At 32.5% G+C, this 19,782-nt stretch overlaps 2 protein-coding genes across 2 annotated transcripts; one reads left to right on the top strand and one right to left on the bottom strand.

The window, feature by feature from the left end:
• Positions 1 to 1,364: 1,364 nt before the first annotated feature.
• LOTGIDRAFT_169122 (hypothetical protein) lies at positions 1,365 to 7,095 on the bottom strand (the record flags this gene model as incomplete). Its single annotated transcript, XM_009067427.1, has 11 exons — positions 1,365 to 1,456; positions 1,931 to 2,071; positions 2,469 to 2,538; positions 2,902 to 2,964; positions 3,112 to 3,257; positions 3,579 to 3,702; positions 3,989 to 4,125; positions 4,748 to 4,909; positions 6,151 to 6,199; positions 6,821 to 6,946; positions 7,093 to 7,095. 11 exons carry the CDS (start codon positions 7,093 to 7,095, stop codon positions 1,365 to 1,367), a joined length of 1,113 nt encoding a protein of 370 aa, XP_009065675.1.
• Positions 7,096 to 14,868: 7,773 nt separating this feature from the next.
• LOTGIDRAFT_132999 (hypothetical protein) lies at positions 14,869 to 17,841 on the top strand (the record flags this gene model as incomplete). Its single annotated transcript, XM_009067426.1, has 9 exons — positions 14,869 to 14,934; positions 15,210 to 15,306; positions 15,608 to 15,684; positions 15,825 to 15,981; positions 16,151 to 16,209; positions 16,379 to 16,420; positions 16,750 to 16,920; positions 17,159 to 17,349; positions 17,661 to 17,841. Coding segments are annotated over 9 exons (1,041 nt in total), but the record flags the coding sequence as incomplete, so codon positions are not given.
• Positions 17,842 to 19,782: the final 1,941 nt, after the last annotated feature.

Raw genomic sequence — 19,782 nt, 5'->3', positions numbered from 1 at the left:
ATATATTATTGTACATTAATAATATTAAATGTATATCTTACTTGTTATCCTGAACAATTGTTATCTTTTGACCTTTTAACCGCCATGGATGAACTGAAATGAATGGAGTTTTACGTCCTACTTTTCTGCACCATGTGGGCTAATGAAGACAGGCAACGTCTTGCAGGGTGCAATGAATGAAATTTTGCCAGGACAGCTCTTTTTCGATTTCCAACTGTCGAGGGATCTTTAACGTGCACAGCTTGTAGCACACGGGGCCTCGGTTTATAGTCCCATCCTAACGACTAGACCCTTTTTCCATGTCAGTCCCTCTTACCTGCATCACTGACAGGGGGAAACAAGGTTGAAAAATCCGAAGGTATTATGATGAACCTCTATATATTGTACGAACCTACATTACGTCAATTGAAGGACCCTTTCGCTCTCATATTGCGGTTTTTATAAAATATTGGGTGAGGATTCCAGTAGGGGTAGTCACAGGAACAGTTTATAATTTGTAGGTAGAATAAGTAGTAATAAACATGATCAAATTCTGGTTTATATAGCCCTACTTACTATTTATTTTACCTACAAATATAATGGACTGCTCTTGTGTATGATTTGAATCAAAATAATATATTCACCTGCCATGGACTACACACAGGAATAATGACATTATTCTTATAAAAAACTAGACAATATATGTATAAAAATGATTTGAACACAGACGTGCACCAACTTCTTAGTTTCCATCAACATTTTATATCTATATATCACAGTTAGAACTTTCAAAATATAAAGTTAGCAGTATGTATATTAATGCTTATAAAAATAATTCTTATATTCAATGGAGATCAACTAACTGACCTGCAAATAATAGTCGAAAAAATTCATATTCTTAATTATAGTACATGGGGTATGCAATTCTGCATCGCTTTCAGAGAGTCCACATAGCTAATAATGTGTATTTGAGATTTAGATCTATCCCCTGCAAATAACAGTCCACAAATTAAATATTGTTTATTTAAGTAGTTTGGTTTGTCAATCTGACATCCATTTCCAAGATTCCACAAACCTTATTTTTTCATTCTGCTTATCTCAGCATCCCTTTCAGAGAGTCCACATAGCTAATAATGGTTTTTTGATTTTTGGGTATTTCTTACAGAGTGTCCAAGGATTCTCACATGGCATCCTTTGCTTGGTTACAACAAATGAATGATGATTGTGGGTTCTAATCTCAGTCAGAAAGGATTATTTGAGAGCCGAAGTTATTATCCTTGTAAAATTATTACCAAAGGATTCAGCCTAGGACCAGCTGGTAAAAAGAAACCTTGAGAACCTAAGTTATTATCCTTGTAAAATATAGTTATAGTTATATAGTTATCTTATTTTTTCCATTTTTTTATCATTCTATAAGGAATGGATGTTTCATCAGAGTTTTGTTGATTTTGTAAAAAACTTGCTGCACTCTCGTCATCTGAAAAGCAATAGTCAAATAGTAATTGAAATGAAATGAATGGAGTTTTACATCCTACTGCACCTAATTGTGCTAATAAAGACAGGCAACACCAGGTAGTATGCAATGAGGGAAATTTTGCCAGAACATCGACATTAGCCTACTCTTTTGAGATTTCCAACAGTCGAGGGATCTTTGTAGCCTGTAGCACACAGGGTCTTGGTTTATTGTCCAAAGGTGCCCACACGAGCAAAATTTGCATAGTCAATATGTTTTTCGTATGGGTTTTAAAGTTTATCAACTCAGCATCCTTGCAGAGAGTTCACATAGCTAATAATGTTTATTTAGTATTAAGATTTATCAACTACGAATCCCTTTCAGAGAGTCCACATTTTTTGTACCAGTATAACAAATTGTAACACATCAACCCTTTCAGAGAGTCCACATGGCTAATATTAAACTTAATTATATCTATACTTGGTATATCTAGCTTACCGCTTCTTTCCATTTGTTGTTCACGGTGTCTTTTAATTAGTATTACAACTCCAGCTATTATAGTTATTATAATAATTCCCACTGGTAAAACAATTGATACCAAGTTAATATAACCTTGTTTCTTGTCCTCTATGTGTTTCACTGAAACAAAAACCCTGATCTATAAACTCCTTTGCTTTACTTTAATGTCCATCTTCACAATATCAACCTTAGTCTGTTTCTATTCCAGTTTTTCTGTCTCTATACCAGGTGATAACTGTTAAAATAGCTATCAGAGACTGGAATAGAGGCAGATGTTTAGGACTAGTTATTACGAACTGCATTTACTACCTTGACTGTTCTTGTATCATAGTAGTTTGTAGTTTCAGTGATTTGATTGGATTGTATGCTGGTGAATACAGCCAATCAGAGCCCTAGCCAGAAAGCCTGTTTGTAAATGCAGTTATTTGATTGGAGTGTATGCTAGCAAATACAGCCAATCAGAGCACTAGCCAGAAAGCCTGTACACCATATTCAGTGCTCTAGAATGTCAACATACCTTCAACTTTCCATATGACTGATTTGGTCAAAGTTTCATTGCAGTATTTATCCATTATGATGGGCTTAATCTGAAAATATAACATAAAATTATAGAGCTAACATATCCCCTATCATTCTAAGGTAGAAAACAAGGCGAAAGTTGTTCCTCATCTTCAAAGGTCAAGGTTCTTCTCATCTTCAAAGGTCAAGGACGTTTCTATATAAATCAAAGTTCATGGTTTTTCTTCATCTTCAAAGGTCAAGGACGTTTCTGTATATACATATATCAAAGATCAATGTTGTTCCTATCTTCAAAGGTCAAGGATGTTTCTATATATATGAAAGTTCAAGGTTTTTCTTCATCTTCAAAGGTCAAGGATGTTTCCATATATCTCAAACGTCAAGGTTGTTGCCAATCCTCCAAGGTCAAGAAACCAATTAGTAAAACATACCCCAACAGTGTAAAGTCCTCCATCTTCTAATTTAAATTCATGTTGGTTTTTATTCTGAGCTAACTGAAAAGTATATAAAAAAAATGATGTGTTCAGTAAGCAAATTGTGAACCAGAACTGTTTTTCAATCAGATTGAGTGAAGTAACCCACAGAAAAGTTTTGTCTTTTGTAAAGATCTTTCAAGAGTTGAAAATCAAGAACAAATTTACCTCTAAATTTTGAAGAGCTTTTGAATCTTTATATAAAGTAAGGTTATAATGAAGAGTGTTTGGGTATGATTGAAACACTACGTGTAGTTTACGTTGTACATTTAACACCGAAATACCATTATTTACAGGGCAGCTATACTTGGGATCTGATATTAAAATAAAATGGATTAACAATAAATAAACAAAGCACTAACGATCCAAACTGCAAAACGAAACCCAAAATCCAAACTACATATTCGTCCATTTGTTAGACACTGAAGAGTTAATGCCCTTGACATGTCAATAAAATTTTGTATCAATAAATGTTATATGCTAATATTAGAACTAAAATCATACGGATAAGTCAAAGTTTCATATGAATTCAATATACATGTATTTCTCAAAATATCTCAAATATACTGCCCTTGAATTTCTCCAGTTAAAAATATAGAAGAGTTAATGCCCTTGAACTGTTATAAATATCATACCGTATGAATATATCTGTAGGTAATAAAGAAGACTAGCAAGATAAGGTATAACAGTAATATTTAACTTATAATCTGTCATCGATATTTCATCCAAACCAAACATACATGGATAGTTAATAACACGCTGGAAAATAAAAAAATAATGAAACAATGAAATAAAATGACTACATCTCTTTAAAGTGATTGCAATTCCACTAAAACTAAAGCGTTTGGTGACATCACTAATTGCAAATGCTTTATCACTTAAGGCCCTTCGCGATTAGTGATATCATCAAACACTTAGTTTTAGTGGAATTGCAGGAACCACAGACGTCTGATTGAAAATTGGAATGGTACAAATTGATGCTATCAGTGTCCCCGATACACATATAAAATTTAGAAAACCTCATTACAATCCCTTTAATACTTACTGGATGTTTCAGATCATTTTCTGTAAGTTTGGAGGAAGAGAAATCAAACACTCTACATATCTCATGTTTACTATAATACAAATCAACTTCACTGTTAAATAATGTCATAATCATTTTAGCTTTTAATCCACCTTCATCTAGAAAAAAAAGAAGAGAAAATTGGATAATTTTTTTTATCAACTTGACAATATATGTTATAAAAAAAAATTGAAGGATATTTTCAAGAAATTAAATTTGTCTAATTTTTGGCATCTAAATTTCTAAATACAAGCTTTACATTATTAATGTCCCTTCTAACGTTATAGACCCTATGTCCAAATCTTAGAGTCCACTACTAGACAGTTAGGTGCCATGGGTCCAAATCTTAGAGTCCACTACTAGACAGTTAGGTGCCATGGATCCAAATCTTAGAGTCCACTAATAGACAGTTAGGTGCCATGGGTCCAAATCTTAGAGTCCACTACTAGACAGTTAGGTGCCATGGGTCCAAATCTTAGAGTCCACTAATAGACAGTTAGGTGCCATGGGTCCAAATCTTAGAGTCCACTACTAGACAGTTAGGTGCCATGGATCCAAATCTTAGAGTCCACTAATAGACAGTTAGGTGCCATGGGTCCAAATCATAGAGTCCACTACTAGGCAGTTAGGTGCCATGGGTTCAAATCCTCTTCATGGTAAGATATATTGTTTCCACAACCAGCGCTTGCGAAATTCCGCCTGAAATTGATAAAAGCAAATATTTTGATGACTAAGTTTTACCTTCGTGTGGTAGAGTAATAGAATAGTTTAATGCTCTATATGAGTATGGGTAGATTGTATGGTCCTCTTTATTAAAGATGTCAATGTGTGTTAGTTTGGCGTAGTTTCCGTATGTTTCTTCTCTCAAACTATCATTTATCATTCTGTTAACTGCCTTACATTCTGAAATTTTCAAAAACATGGTTGCCTAGCAACATACGCCCACTACCCTGATTAATTTTCAGTATATCAAGATCTCAACATCATAAATGATCACAAGAAAACTTCACTAAAATCAGATAAAAACTGTAGTCGCTAATTGTGTTCACAAACCAATTGTGGACGGACCGACGGACAAACAGGGGCAACAACAATATACGACCACATTATAATGTGGGCGTATAAAAATATCCTGTCAATCAGGAATGAAGTGTAGTTTTACATCCTAAACATTATTGTCATCTACGCCCATCAATAATTTGTAAGAAAATTTTTCAAAAAACTTTATTGTGTTCTTGTGTATCTAAAAAAAAAAAGGGGATTCCCCTTAAAATTTTTGAAATTTTTTTTATCCAACTTAAGAATTAAATAGGCCTACTGATCTATGAAGTTAATTCACATTTGGAAGGCCAAAGATTCTGGGGAATCCCCTTTTTAGATTAATTTCTATTTCAACAAGGAAGTTAATTAGGTTTTGAGGATTGAGGATATAAACCTACCTTATTCAATGATAATAGAAGTGTCAAGTCAATTCTATAATTGTAGTAGAAATTAATAGTTTTCCTTGTACAATGGCAAGAAAAAACAAAAGTTTAACAATGTAAAAGGTCTTAAAAGCGGTGGAAAGGTTTTTTTTTATATTTTGTATGTGTATCGTGAACACTTATAGCATCAATTTTGCACCATACCGATTTTCAAATAGACGTCTGTGGTTCCTGCAATTCTACTAAAAACTAAGTGTTTGATGACGTCAATATCACAATGGTCCTTATATTATAAAGCAGCTTTTGCGATATTGATGTCATAAACACTTAGTTTTATAGTAGAATTGCCAGAAACACAGACGTCTATTTGAAAATTGGAATGGAGCAAATCAATGCTATAAATGTTTCCAATACACATAAAAGTCTTGAAAATCCCATGTAGATCAAATCTTACATCATACGAATTTCTTTAAATGGTATTAGTTGAAATATAATAATTTTTTTAAGAATTCGAGGATATTTCTATGTAAGAACCTTCTATAATCTCGTATGACCGTTAACTCTACTCTAGCTGACAAATGTTAAAATAGCTATCAGAGGCTAGAATTGAGGCAGATGTTTCGAACTATCTTTTTATATGTGACATATTCTAGGGTTATGTCATATGCCAAGTGTTTCCAATGAATAAGTGCTTTTTACTCTGTATAATAACCAACTTACCTTTGTGCATGCCAACTTTGCAAGAAAATTCTTCATCACTTGCACGTTTCTAAAATAAAAAAATATGATTGGATAAATCCAATGGCCAAAAATTATTTTCTGCTCTATGGCAGATATTTCAGTTCTGTTTTTGCTGACATGTCCAGATGGTCCATGTGAAACGGAAAAATTACTTAAAGGGCTCATTTAAGATAGACCTATGGTTTCAATATTTCAATATATGGCTTTAAGATATAAGCATAATTGGTCTTTCAATTCATGTAAACTTATCAACTTAAAAGAAACTTAAATATTAAATGATATAAACAATAGTATGCTTAAATCAAATGAAAAATAGCCTACTCAAAGTGCCTGATAATTATAAGAATCATTTAATGAAATTCACAACAATACAGCTTAGATCTTGACAGATGCTTAGTCGTGGCACATGCGATTATGTAGAGCATGTCATCCAGTCTGTGCGAACATACAGATTACATTATACAGTAAAGAATTGTTCCAAACCCTAAAACTATGGTAACCATAACAAAGACCCTAAAGACAGCTACACTATGTTCAACGAATACACAAACAGCAGTTGAAATTTGAAATGAATTTCCTACAAAGTGAAGCCTGTACTCTTGCACACAGTAGCTTATAATAAATGAAATTAGGCCCTATGTATTATTACCTTTTGAGAGCAGTCAAATTCATCACAAGAATGATCCAGAATCCTTTTAGGTGCCCTCCGAAATCTGGAAACTTTTGTGTTGTCTGATCCTTCTCCATGTCCCAGTTCCTTGGTTCGTCCATGACACTAAATGACAAGAAAATAGCAGCAACAAAAATCATCCATGTTTGACCATTCTTATTCATGTTCACTTTCATTTTCTGTTTCGGTGTCAATTGTCGCTTTCTGGTCCAATTTCCGAAAGTGTTTTACATCTGCTAGGTTTCCCCTACCATTTTCCCTTATTCTCACTCAAATTGAGGAAGACATCAACTTTATGAAGCGTTAAATATCATTATTGAGGAAAAAAACTAAATCAAAGTGTTTGTTTACATTAATGACTTCCTTCATGACGTGTAAATTCAAATTTAGGATTTTTGTAACAAAAAAAAATACTAAAAACATTACATGTTCAAAGTGTATGGTTTTTTTACAAGTTATAAATAAGGAGGTAGATAGATTTTTTATTCAAAAAAGCATTTATAACGCTTAATAGTTTGTCTTTTGAAAAAGTGAAAAATAAAATCCAGTTCTTTATTTTACATTAAAAAAGAAAGTGAAAGTTTTTAATGGAGAGTTTTGATTGGTTAAAAAACCGGAACGTGCACTTCACCGCCATTATTCAAAGAAAAACAACATTTTACATTTTTGACATTCTTTACCAAAAGTTACTTTTTCCACTTAAATGTCCTTATTTTGTTGTCGATATCTGCGCTATGGGTGACGAGAACGTTTTCAGGTGAGTTGACAGCAATGGGGGAGGATCCGATCGATATTAATCATACCCAAAAAAGGCAAGCGTGATGTAAAAGTTACAAAGAAGAAAGAAAGGGGGAGGGGGCTATAAATAATCTATTCTCAATAACTGAACCCCTCTCTCCAAATTAATGCTGCTGTCCTGGTAAAATTTCTCTGTCTGTTTTCATGAGCTCAATCAGGTGCAGAAAAGTAGGTCATAAAAACTCTATTTCATTTCCAAATTTGTAGATGGACTAGGCCTATGCAAGAAAATAACATTACATGGACCTACTAGCATGAAATAATAACCTTGAATTCCATGTCTGCATACAGCTTTAAGTCCTCTAACTTGTAGGTTCTCAACCAAATGTTTTATTATTTACAATGAAGCTATATTGCCCTATATAATACTGACTGATCTGGTCCTACACAGTAGTAGGTCTAAGATTAAAGGGCCAGACAAGATTAAGATGTGTGAAGAATGACAGCTGAGCAGCAGGAAGGGTGTTTAAAGACTTTATAATCCCATTAGCACTTCCCCAGGTTTCTCCTACCTGTATCTATAATCTAGTAATTAGGTTGATAATTTGCCCCTTGTTTGCCCTATTTTCATTAAATAAGCTATCATTTTAAGGCTACAATTGATAAATTTGAATATTAAAGTTAAGGAGATATTAGTAAAAAAGAAGATTTGAAAAACTGTTTATAGTTAGAGAATTTACTTTTTATTAGTACATATAGAAATCTATTCCAAGTCGAGACGGAAATATCTTCTACAACTTTCGCCAATTTTTTTCATTGATTAAACCCTACTCTCTGTCTAAGATAATCCCCATAGTATTTCAGGGATGGATTATCTCTTTTCTAAATCTTAATCCATGATAAAATCAATTCAATTGTTGCCCCTGATTTCCCTTTCTGTCAAATTTAATCAGACTGAGTAAATCTCTGATATTATGGCAAGATATGATGATAAGGGAAACTAAATTAATGTATAGGCCTACTTGTGATTTATGTTTAGGTTTTAGATTAGGATCTTTTAGATGTCATTATAATCTTGATTAATGAATTTAATTTAATTAAATGAGAGCAAAACTCAAAATACAAACCTCCAGATTATTGATAATATATTCATGAATTTGAAAAACTTCTTGTTTCTGAGACTAAGGTACAAATAATGGCACAGGGAATTGTCCCTTTGAGAATTTATAAATTCTTATTCATACCAAAGATTTCAATTCTGAAAATACAGTTACATAAATTCATAGACCTTAGAAGTCCATTCAAAATGTAATCTGATGAAACTTTGTGCACCGTCATGAAATTCTGAAGTGAATGACCATGAAAATTAAGTCTGCATAGAAACATGTATTAAGTTAGAGTTATTTAGTTATGAAAATACAGAATTTCTGCAGTTAGTTATAACCTATAGCTGTTGTATTTCAGTGTAAATTGTAGAAACATTGTGCTTAATGAAGCTTTAAAGTAGGTGACCACTGTAATTTATTTAGTCTTTAAGTTACACAAAAAAACTTTTTGGCTGTGTTGTATTTAAGTGTAAATTGTAGAAACATTGTGCTTAATGAAGTTTTGAAGTAGGATGCATTGAAATGGAGTTAATCTTAAGTTATAAGTGGATATCAGAAAAGGTAAAAAAAACCAAAAATAACAGAAGGTAATAAATATGTCAAGGCTGATCAAGAAGTCACTTGAAAATTTTTGACAGGAACTGAGTTTTAACAGTTTTAATTTCAATATTTATTTGAACTAATGGTAGGCAAGTAGGTGTGGAAAATAACTTAATAATATAAACAAGAGAGAGATAATAGGAACACTGGCTTATTGAAGTGTAGTTTTAAGAATTGGTAGATTAAAAAGTGTTATATCCCAGTGTCAACCTTCTCTTTAAAAAACATTTAACACATGGCTACACTTCAAAAGAAGATCCCTTTTCTTTTCTTTGATTGGTCTTTTGACTTGTTTTTGGAACTGCAATCAACATAATAAGGCCATTGTTAGGCCCCTCCCCTAGGGGCTTGCAGCCATTGTGTACTGTCTTAAGCTATCAGGTTACATTATACAAGGGTCAGTTGGGTCTGTATGGTCAGTTAGTTGGTCATTTTCAAACTCTATACATGTGTTCTGTATCTTAGAAGCCAATTTTTTGTGGAATTTTAGGATTAATCTGCCAAAATGTAAGGATGGATATTGTTTATTTTGTGTTTTAAGTTTTTATTTTAGTTTTTGATGTAATATTTGCGAATTTTGAACCGAATTTCAAACAAGCTTGTTTGACCTACTTTAGTGCCTTTGTGCCATCAGAGGGAAATTCGAATTTGGCTTGAATGGTTTGCAAATTTGCAATTCTTTCTTGTGGTTTTTCAAGACTATTTGCTTTAAGATAACTTTTTAATATTTTGACCATAAAAATAAATCTTTTGAAATGCCAATTTGAGACCACCATTTGAGGAACCCAAGCCAAAATAGATTCAAATTTCGACATCTGTCTTAATTTCTAGAAAGTTTTGCGGTTTAGATTTTGTTTATGCAAAAAAATTCTTTACATTTTGACAAGGTATAGGCCCTCTTAATTGTTTAAAGAAATTGAATAATGGGCCACTAAACACCTGATATTATTGGGCGTTTATTGCTTAAACCCCATAGGATGGGAAATTCAAATGTCTTAACCAAAAGTTTGTAATACACTTGAATTTGATATTTTTAAAGATTTATTTCCAATCTTTTCCAACAATTTCTGAATTTAACTTTTTCTGTATTTTTAGGATACCAGAAGTAAAAGAAAAGAGGAGCAACAGACGTCTGTCTCTCAATTCAGCTTTCGAGCTGCCATTTGTAAGTTTTTTGCTTTTATATCTTTTAATGAGGTTTTTGTATGTGACTCAGGGGGCACTGATGTCTGTGGTTCCTGTAATTATAAAAATGCTTAACCATATATATTGGTTATTGCTTAAGCTACTATTGCTTAGTTTTAGTGGAATTGCTGGAACCACAGACGTCTGACATAAAAATTGAAATGGTGCAAATTGATACTATCAGTGCCCTTGAGATAAAAAATGGTGCTGGAAAACAAATTAGGGTTCAACGTCATTTTTTTTTCAAATTGCAGAGAAATAAGAGAAAAAGGAAAACGGAGGAGGATGCTTTAAGTGTACAGAGTTATGATGTCGGGGCTTTAGCCAAGGTTAGTATTGAAATAGTTAAATATCCCCTCCCCCTTCCCTCAATTAAGTATCCCCTTCCAGCCAGTCAGTATTTAATTTGACCTCTGCTAGGGATTGAGGTTAGAGTGTACAGAGTTATGATGTCAGGGCTTTAGCAAAGGTTAGTTTTTTGATACAGTTAATATCAATCTCAATTAAGTCTTTGGACTTAAAAAGTTCAAAGCTTATAGCATGAAACATTACCGTTGGGGAAATCTCAAACAGTAGATTCATCAGCCATAATGTTTGATTAAGCTTTTGTACTTGGACTTAAAGCTTAAAGCTCCAATACAGTCTTGTCCACAAGTAGAGTCATCTCGTGGAAGAGCTTAAAACTAACAAGATGGATGAATAACATTCTACTTAGTCCTTGACTTTGATACTAGATATAAAGTGACAGAACAGTCTATTTTAGAATCTTGTTTGAATTAATGTATGTCATGTTTAGCTCAATGTTCAGTTGATTCCGTAAGACGCCAGACCAGTGACGTAGTACTGGAATCATCATTACATAAGATCAATACATCTGATTGATTGGTTTTTGTACCAGTTAATTGATTAATAGTTATTTGTACTACATCGGTACCATAAATAAACAACAATGTTAAAACTAATGAACATTGAATACTTAATCAGAAAGTCTTTTCAATTAAACTTATTTCAACTCAATATTTTCTTTTTGACTTCATATTTCAATAATCAATTTTATTACTCCAATAAAATACAGATCAGTAGGATATAAAACTCCATTTCATTTCATTAGTTCAATAAGATATAGAACAGTAGGATATAAAACTATATTTCATTTCATTAGTTCAATAAGATACAGAACAGTAGGATATAAAACTATATTTCATTTCATTAGACCAATAAGATACAGAACAGTTGGATACAAAACTCTATTTCATTTCATTAGACCAATAAGATACAGAACAGTAAGATATAAAACTATATTTCATTTCATTAGTCCAATAAGATACAGAACAGTAAGATATAAAACTGTATTTCATTTCATTAGTTCAATAAGATACAGAACAGTAGAATATAAAACTCTATTTCATTTCATTAGACCAATAAGATACAGAACAGTAGAATATAAAACTCTATTTCATTTCATTAGTCCAATAAGATACAGAACAGTAGGATATAAAACTACATTTCATTTCATTAGCCCGATAAGATACAGAACAGTAGGATATAAAACTCCATTTCATTTCATTAGACCAATAAGATACAGAACAGTAGAATATAAAACTCTATTTCATTTCATTAGTTACTTTTCATTTCGTTAGTTCAATAAGGTACAGAACATTAGAATTTTAACTCATCCCATTTCTTAATAATCAATAATAAAAGAAAGGTTTAATCAATAAAACCCACATTTGGTTTCTATAAATATCTAAAGAATCTTAAAATAATTATTTCAATCTTGACTTTTGTGTTTTATTGAATATTCTACCTTGCGGCTCATCGTGATTCTAGGAGAATCAATAAATTCTTACACACATCCTAGTCTCCTAGCGACTTGCCAAATATTTGATAACAACTCTTCAATGAAGGAGGACAGAGGGAGTTGTTACTATTTGGAACCAAAAACAAACACGTTAATTTTCAAAGTGGAATTTGATTTTTGATTGTACTTCATTTAAGATATTTGAATTAAAGTGAACTTAAAAAGAGATTTTTGGATTCTTTATCCATTTTTGTGTGCGTTTTTGGATACTTTATTAAAGTGACACGTGTTAAAAACTTAAATTTGAGTAAAAATCACACAATGGAAATTGATCAGTGTCCTATCAGTATATTAGTTCATCCAGCCTTATTTTCCTGCCGTAATTGTGGTAAAGATAATTCTGAGGTTTTGACACGATCGTGGAATAGTTATTATTATAATAAAGAGGTAAAATGAATTTATTTGATGTCTTTCTGAATTTTCTGGACGACATTTCTACTGTAAGAATTTGAAACTTTGAGTCTTTCGTCTTGCTCAATTTAGTTATGTTAAAGTTACAAATTTTATGTGTTTATTCAGATAAAACAAATGATTTTATTTATGATAAGATTAAATTAAAAAATATCATCAACCTATATTCAATTCTGAAAAGTGATACAGGCATCTTAGAATTAGTTCTGTTAATAGAACAAAATAATTAGATGACTAGATCCCTTTAGCATTGTTAATTGTTTAAATATACAACAAATTTTCAAAATATGATTTAATTCAAAACAGAAGTTAACTTGTCATCTACTAACCTTAAATTAAGACATTAGACAAGGTGTTTATGGTTATTAGGGGTACTAAATACTATAATTATATATTGGACCAGTTGACTCTATAATATCCTATAATATATAGACATAATAACATAATTACTCTTAGATATTATATAACAGAATTGATTTCCATGTAATTATGACATTAGCCAAAAATAAAAGCAATAAGGCGTAATTTAACCCTGAAATTTTTATTACCTATAGAAGATTTTGACTTCTGAGGTTTTAAGAGCTGTGTCTCATTTGCACTAATAACATAAATATTTTGGCAACATCTGTTGGTGATGTGTGTATACTATTTACAACTAAATTCACATCTGATAATTATGACATTAAGCCCAAAAATAAAGAAAAAGGGCAATTTGACCCCACAATTTTTATATTCATTATTATTTTAACTTCTGGTATTTTAATTATTGATTCTTTTGGCATCATCTGTTGGCTATATGTAGAAAGTTGTATAATGAAATTGACATCTATATGATTATGATTATGCCAAAAAAACGGGCAGTTTCACCCCACAATTTTCATCATTATTATCACTAGGTCACTAGGCTAAGAGCATCTGTTAACTATTTCCCAAGGAAATTATATAACGAAATTGACATCTATATAATTATGATTATGCCAAAAGAAAAAGAAAAAAAAAAGGGGCCGTTTCACAATTTTCATCATCATTATCATTATATACTTAAATTAAAACATTGGTTTTGAGGTTTTAAGTGCAATGTCAAACTAGCTAGGCTAAGAACATCTGTTAACTATACCTCAAGGAAATTATATAACAAAATTGACATCTATATAATGATGACATTAAGTGATATCAGCTTGTTAGCTTTATTGACTGTGTAGGGGGCTGGGAACCTACTTAGGGCTATGATCCTACTTATAGGATTAAACTAAGAGATGCTACTTGGGGCTATGATCTTATTTTGGGGCTGGAGTAATTTTTTAGGGGTTACAGAAATAAATGAACTGTGTCTATAAGATTTTGATAATGTATGGTTAACTAATATAACTTCAGTTCAGGGTAACTGACATTTTATTTAATTCATTTTTTTTTCAATTGTAGAAAAAGACCAGAAGATCTTCTCTATTACGAGTTTCATCTTTAGTCAATCTCCTGTCACCCAGCAAACCCTCCAAGGTAGGAGATTCATAGATTTCTCGCCCCTGTTCAACGAGATCGCTTATTTTGCTCATGCACTGAAAGGCCTGTATTGAAAGATAACACTTATTTCCAACACTAGCTATCCTGATGAGGTTTGTGTATCTGAAACATGTATCAACAGCATGAGTTGAGCTCCAGACGCTTAAGTTTTCTTTTTATATTTTCAGCCCAGAACACCATTTAAAGTGCCCAGTTCTCCGAGACCACTGGTGTCCCCCTATAAAGCCCCGCCCCCATCAGCTGGTAAGAAACGTCAGGCAAAGACATGGACAGACATGATGGCAACTGATGGCAGAAACCCCAGTAAATTTTCACATAATGATATTAAAAAACAAGAGGTAAGACTTAAACAAAAAAAAACCCTTATTTTGTAAATAGACTGTGCTGAAAGAGTTAAAATGGTTGCAAAATGTGCATGATTGGAAGGATTCATTATTGTTGAAGGGATGAAATATTGTTCCAATATGAGTGGAAGATATATTGCTCCAGCTTACGCATCTGACTAAAGTAAATGAAAATAAAAGGAGCCTGCACAATTCCATGTTGATGAACTCTTTGCAGATGCAAATTGCTAAACTTAACGAGACCAATATTTTGTACTTTTGCAGGCTATTTACGAGTTATATCAGGGTGAACAAGATATGATAGAAGATCTGACTATTGTACAAAAGGTAAGCCAAGGTATTCGAAATATCACACCAATAGTTTTATCTTCTATGAAAATTATTTCAATATGGAAAAAGTACTAACAATCCAAACACCAAACGAAACTGGATATCCAAACTAACAGATTTTCAGAAATCGAAAAAGAGCAGGCTAATGCCGCTGTCCTGGAAAAATTTCCCTCATGGCACCCTGCATGGCGTTGCCCTTCTTCATTAGCCCACAAGGTGCAGAAGAGTAGAACGTAAAACTCCATTCATTTCATTTTCATGTTTCATTTCAGACTTATCATGATTCTATGCAGAAACTACAGTTGATGTCTCATGGTGAATTAAAACAGATCTTCGGTCCACTAGAATCATTACTTCCAGTTCATAAAGGTAGGTCCACACAATTCATTGATGTATCAGAAATAGTTGAACAATTTCTCCAAATTACCATTTCAAGAATTTCTATTAAAAATCAACAGTAAAAAAATTGCCACTGTCTTTATGTGCACCAAAAGTTTTGCAAGCCAGAGTGTAAAAACTGTGCATTATACACACAAATATATGGTATCTATTTTACATAAATATTCATTAAACTAGAGCTGCCTGTAGCAGGATGTGAACAAATCTCTTCTTAACTATAGTCAATACACTTTCCATATTTATAATGAATTTATATCTTCAATTCTTTCAGAACTATTAGAGAGATTACAAAATGAACGTCAGCCAGACGGTACCACACAGAAAGTTGGTTTACATTTATTAGATTGGGTAAGAAAAAATTTACAAACACTAAGTTTAAGTCTCTTGCACCATGTGGGCTAATGAAGACGGACTCCCTTTTTAGAGAGTCCACATAGCTAATAATATTCATTCACAAGGAATAATTTTGATAACTCTTTGTGTTTTAGATCCCGTTATTACAGTGCTATATACCGTTCTGTTCTAATCAAGTATTTGGTCGTGCTCTGTTTGAAGAGAAAAGAAAGGACTCTGCCGTAGAGGATTTCTTACAAAGGTGTCTAGATTCTCCCTTCAGTCGGAAACTAGATTTATGGAGTCTGTTAGGTAAGTTTTTGTTTACTGTATATTTATTTGTTAAGTGCGCATTTTTTTTATTCTAAAAAGTGGCTTGTCTAACTGGGGATGCACAAAAAAATGACAATGACAAGAAATTTAGAATTTTTCGTCATATATTTTTCAGCACTTTTGTAAAATATTATTTTTCTATTTTCAGATGGTGCCAGATCGAAGTTTATGAAATATCCATTGTTGTTGAAAAGTATACAAAAATATGTAAGTAACAGGATACATCTGTATTATAAAGAGAAACCTGACAAGTTCGGTTTAGGATGATAAAATCAAATGAAATGCATCCATTAGCCATCCTAGATCCTAGATCATTTAAGATGACAAAATCAATGAAGCTTTCTAACTATTTATTTTTTCAATATTATTATTTCAGACTGATATTAAAGATGTAGACTACAAATACTTGCAACAAGCAGTAAGTATATTCAAATATTTTTGGCGATAATTCAGCCAATCAGAGCCTTTGACAGACAGAAAGCCCTTTCTGTTCAGAGCTCTGATTGGCTGTATACACTGGCATACAATCCAATGAAATTGCTTCATTTCGTGATAACAAGAATAGTGGCTATTGCAGAAGATGTTATTTAGCCTGTGTTGCAAAATGGTGGTAAAATGTTAAGACAAAATTAATTCAAAATGAAGAACTTCAAGAATGCTAGAAAAATGTGACTGGCCCCATGAATTCAAAATGAACTCCAAGAATTTTATAACTGGATTAACGTTAAAAATAATTTTCCCTTGTAGATTAAACTAATTGAAAGTATTGTCAGTACAGCAGATAAAAGTACCGGAGAAGCCAAGTGTCGTCTGTATAAAGCTAGAATATCGTATATTTACGATGAACAGAGACACCCCTTTATAGAAGACTCTACTAGTTTAGTTTGTAATGGCGTACTTAGAAACAATAAAGGCAGTGTAAGTAGAAATTTTCATAATTTTGAGGGTCTAGATTAGGGTAACTTATATAGGGGTGAAGCTGGCTCTTGAAAAACACTGGCACAGGCTTCAGAAGACATCTTATCACCTAGCAGACGACAATCCAACTCACTACTGACTGAGCTATTCCATTTGGTAGTAGGGGGTAAAAGCTGACCCGGTAGTAGGGAGAGGCTTCATTTTCAGAAATATTCATGAATTTTGTTTTGTTTTTCAGAAACTTCATATATTTTTATTTGATAAAATATTATTGGTAACAAGATTGACCAATCAGAATGGACAACAATGTTACCAGGTTTATCGTCAACCAATCCCTGTCAACGAACTTCAAGTTGAAGATTTGAAAGAGGTTGAAGTAAAGATGGGGTCATTTCGACGATCATTTAGCCAAAACGTTACAACACGTAAGTAAAAATATTTCAGAATTCAAAATGGCGGAAAAGGAAATAGATAGGAAATTTTGAATGTGATATATCTGCTCCTTACAGTTGGATTGAGGTCAGAATTGGAACAGACCTAACCTGTTCAGGACCCTCCAATCAAGCACCACCGTGGATTGTTGTCTGGAGCAGCTAAGTGAGAGAGGCAAGGATATTTCTGTTGCCACATCAATTGCTTTTGAAAATAATTCCTTCAATTTTTATCCCTTTCCTTTCATGATGAACTCTCAATCTCTTGTCCTATATCTTATTTCATTATTTCTATATTTCAGCTAAAAGTGTGTTTAAAGTATCGTTCAAGGATCCATTAAGTGGGCAGTCCCATACCTTGATCGCTAACGACGAACACGACAAAAGACAATGGCTGCAGTGTATTGAGAAAGTCTTGACGGAATACAACGACTCCAATTTGTCCACTCTAGTGAATACCAGTCAATCTATAATAGAGGAAGAGAGTTAGACAGTCAGTTATGTTGTTGGAAAGTTCATAACTATGGTGATGTCGGAAATTTTGAATGTCAGAAATTTTGTTAATGTGATATCACAAATGTTGTTACTATGATGGCAGAAATTTTGTTACTATGGTAACATAGTTTAGATACTCTGGGAGAAATAGGACTTGCCAACTTTTCAGGAAATCCTCAAAGAAACCAGAGTCTGCGACAAAACTTAAGTGCATAAAGAGTTCGAACTTTCCGACAACAAACAGGCATATTGTGTTCTTTTAAAAGACTGAAAAAATGCATCAGTAGTGCTCTTTTTTAAAATGCCAAAAAACTTCATTTTTGGTTCACTATTGTTAATTCTATGCAAATTAAGTAGGAGGGCAGTTTGATTGAAATTCTCGTAATGTAAACAAGATATTTGTTTGATTTTTTAATACCGGTATTGTTAGGTCATTGAGGGATTCCCTGACCTATTTCTAGTGCTATAAATAGAGGCAGCAAGGGATTTCTCAAAGGATTTCCCTTTCTTTTGTTTGCAACCATTTAAATCATCAATCTAATGAACCCATTTTTTCCTTATGGATTATAAAAATAGCTTTTAATCCAAAAAGAACTTTGAGTTTTTTAAGAACGAGGCTCAATTTTTTTCTCTTTTTTTGCTCTTTCAATTCTTTTTCTAGCTATCTCATCTTTTCTACTTGATCCTCATCTTTGACCTATACCTCTCCCCTTTGACCTTGACCCTTTCATTTCATCCTTGACCTTAGCACCTTTTTCTTACAATGATCTTTTTCTCTTTCTTGCTCAACTAAATTTATTTTATTTTTGTCATATATTTTACAAGTATTAACAATATTATCTTATAATTTACAATAATCATTCTGATAATCACATTACCCTTGTCTTTAGTCTCAACAAACAACAAAATTGGACTCAATTGTTAAAGACGTTTGACTATATGTATATCAATAATTATTATGGGTATTATAACAGTATTTATCATTGTCATATCTCTATGTTATTTTAACTGCTGATATTTATTGGTTTTTACTAATAACAAGTATAATACTCAACATAGCACTTGGTTTATAGACTTAGTGTATGATGGAGCAAATAGACAGGGCACAGTGTTTGGTCCAGGTCTATCTTCACAATGTCAAGCTATTTCCAACTTCATCTTATACCTTGACTGTTATAGCCAGCCCCCTTTCTTGTATCACAGAATGCACATGGCTAATTGTTTACAGACTGTCTGTATTGTTGTTATTTTTTTAACTAACAGTAAACAGCACTAAAGATTAAGAAATCCATTTTTCTACTCAAATTATGCAATAAAGATTTGGTTGCCAACTATCAAAGGTATTGATCTAGAAGGAGTACGAGTCTTCTGCTAGCTTACCTTTGATCACACCAGTTAATGAACCTATCCTATCATGTATTATATATAGTGCTATGTGTATATATAAGATGTATATAGTATTAGAGATTGTAAATTTATAACTCCTACTGATAGTATTTACAAATATACCAAAGCATTATCTCAATCAATTGTCTTATTTCTTTTATTCAAGAATTTCAGAGAACAGCCTAGACCTTGTTGTTAATCACCTAATAACCACACAAAATGACCTCCCTCCAATCTTTCTGGATAGCTATTATCTGCATTGCAAGTAACCCCATGCACACTTCAATACCATCTCGTCAGATACAGTCATTAAAATTAAAGTCTTGTTTTTTTGTTTGTGTCTGATTGGCCAACATTCAGATGTCAATCATTCTCGCAGATCTGTAGATTACTGAGGTTTATGTTTTGAATGGTACCTAGATGTGAAGAAACCGCTTTATTTGACTATATATCCTTAAACCTGCGAATAGACTAGATCTGAAGCGATTCATCTTTGGCCAAAATATTTCAGTCACATGATCACACTTACACTACTGGAATTAAAACTAGG

This window comes from Lottia gigantea, assembly GCF_000327385.1.
Source record: "Lottia gigantea unplaced genomic scaffold LOTGIsca_82, whole genome shotgun sequence".
Lineage (NCBI taxonomy): Eukaryota > Metazoa > Mollusca > Gastropoda > Lottiidae > Lottia > Lottia gigantea.
Note: the sequence above shows the minus strand (reverse complement) of the source record. Positions and strands in the feature narration are given on the sequence as shown.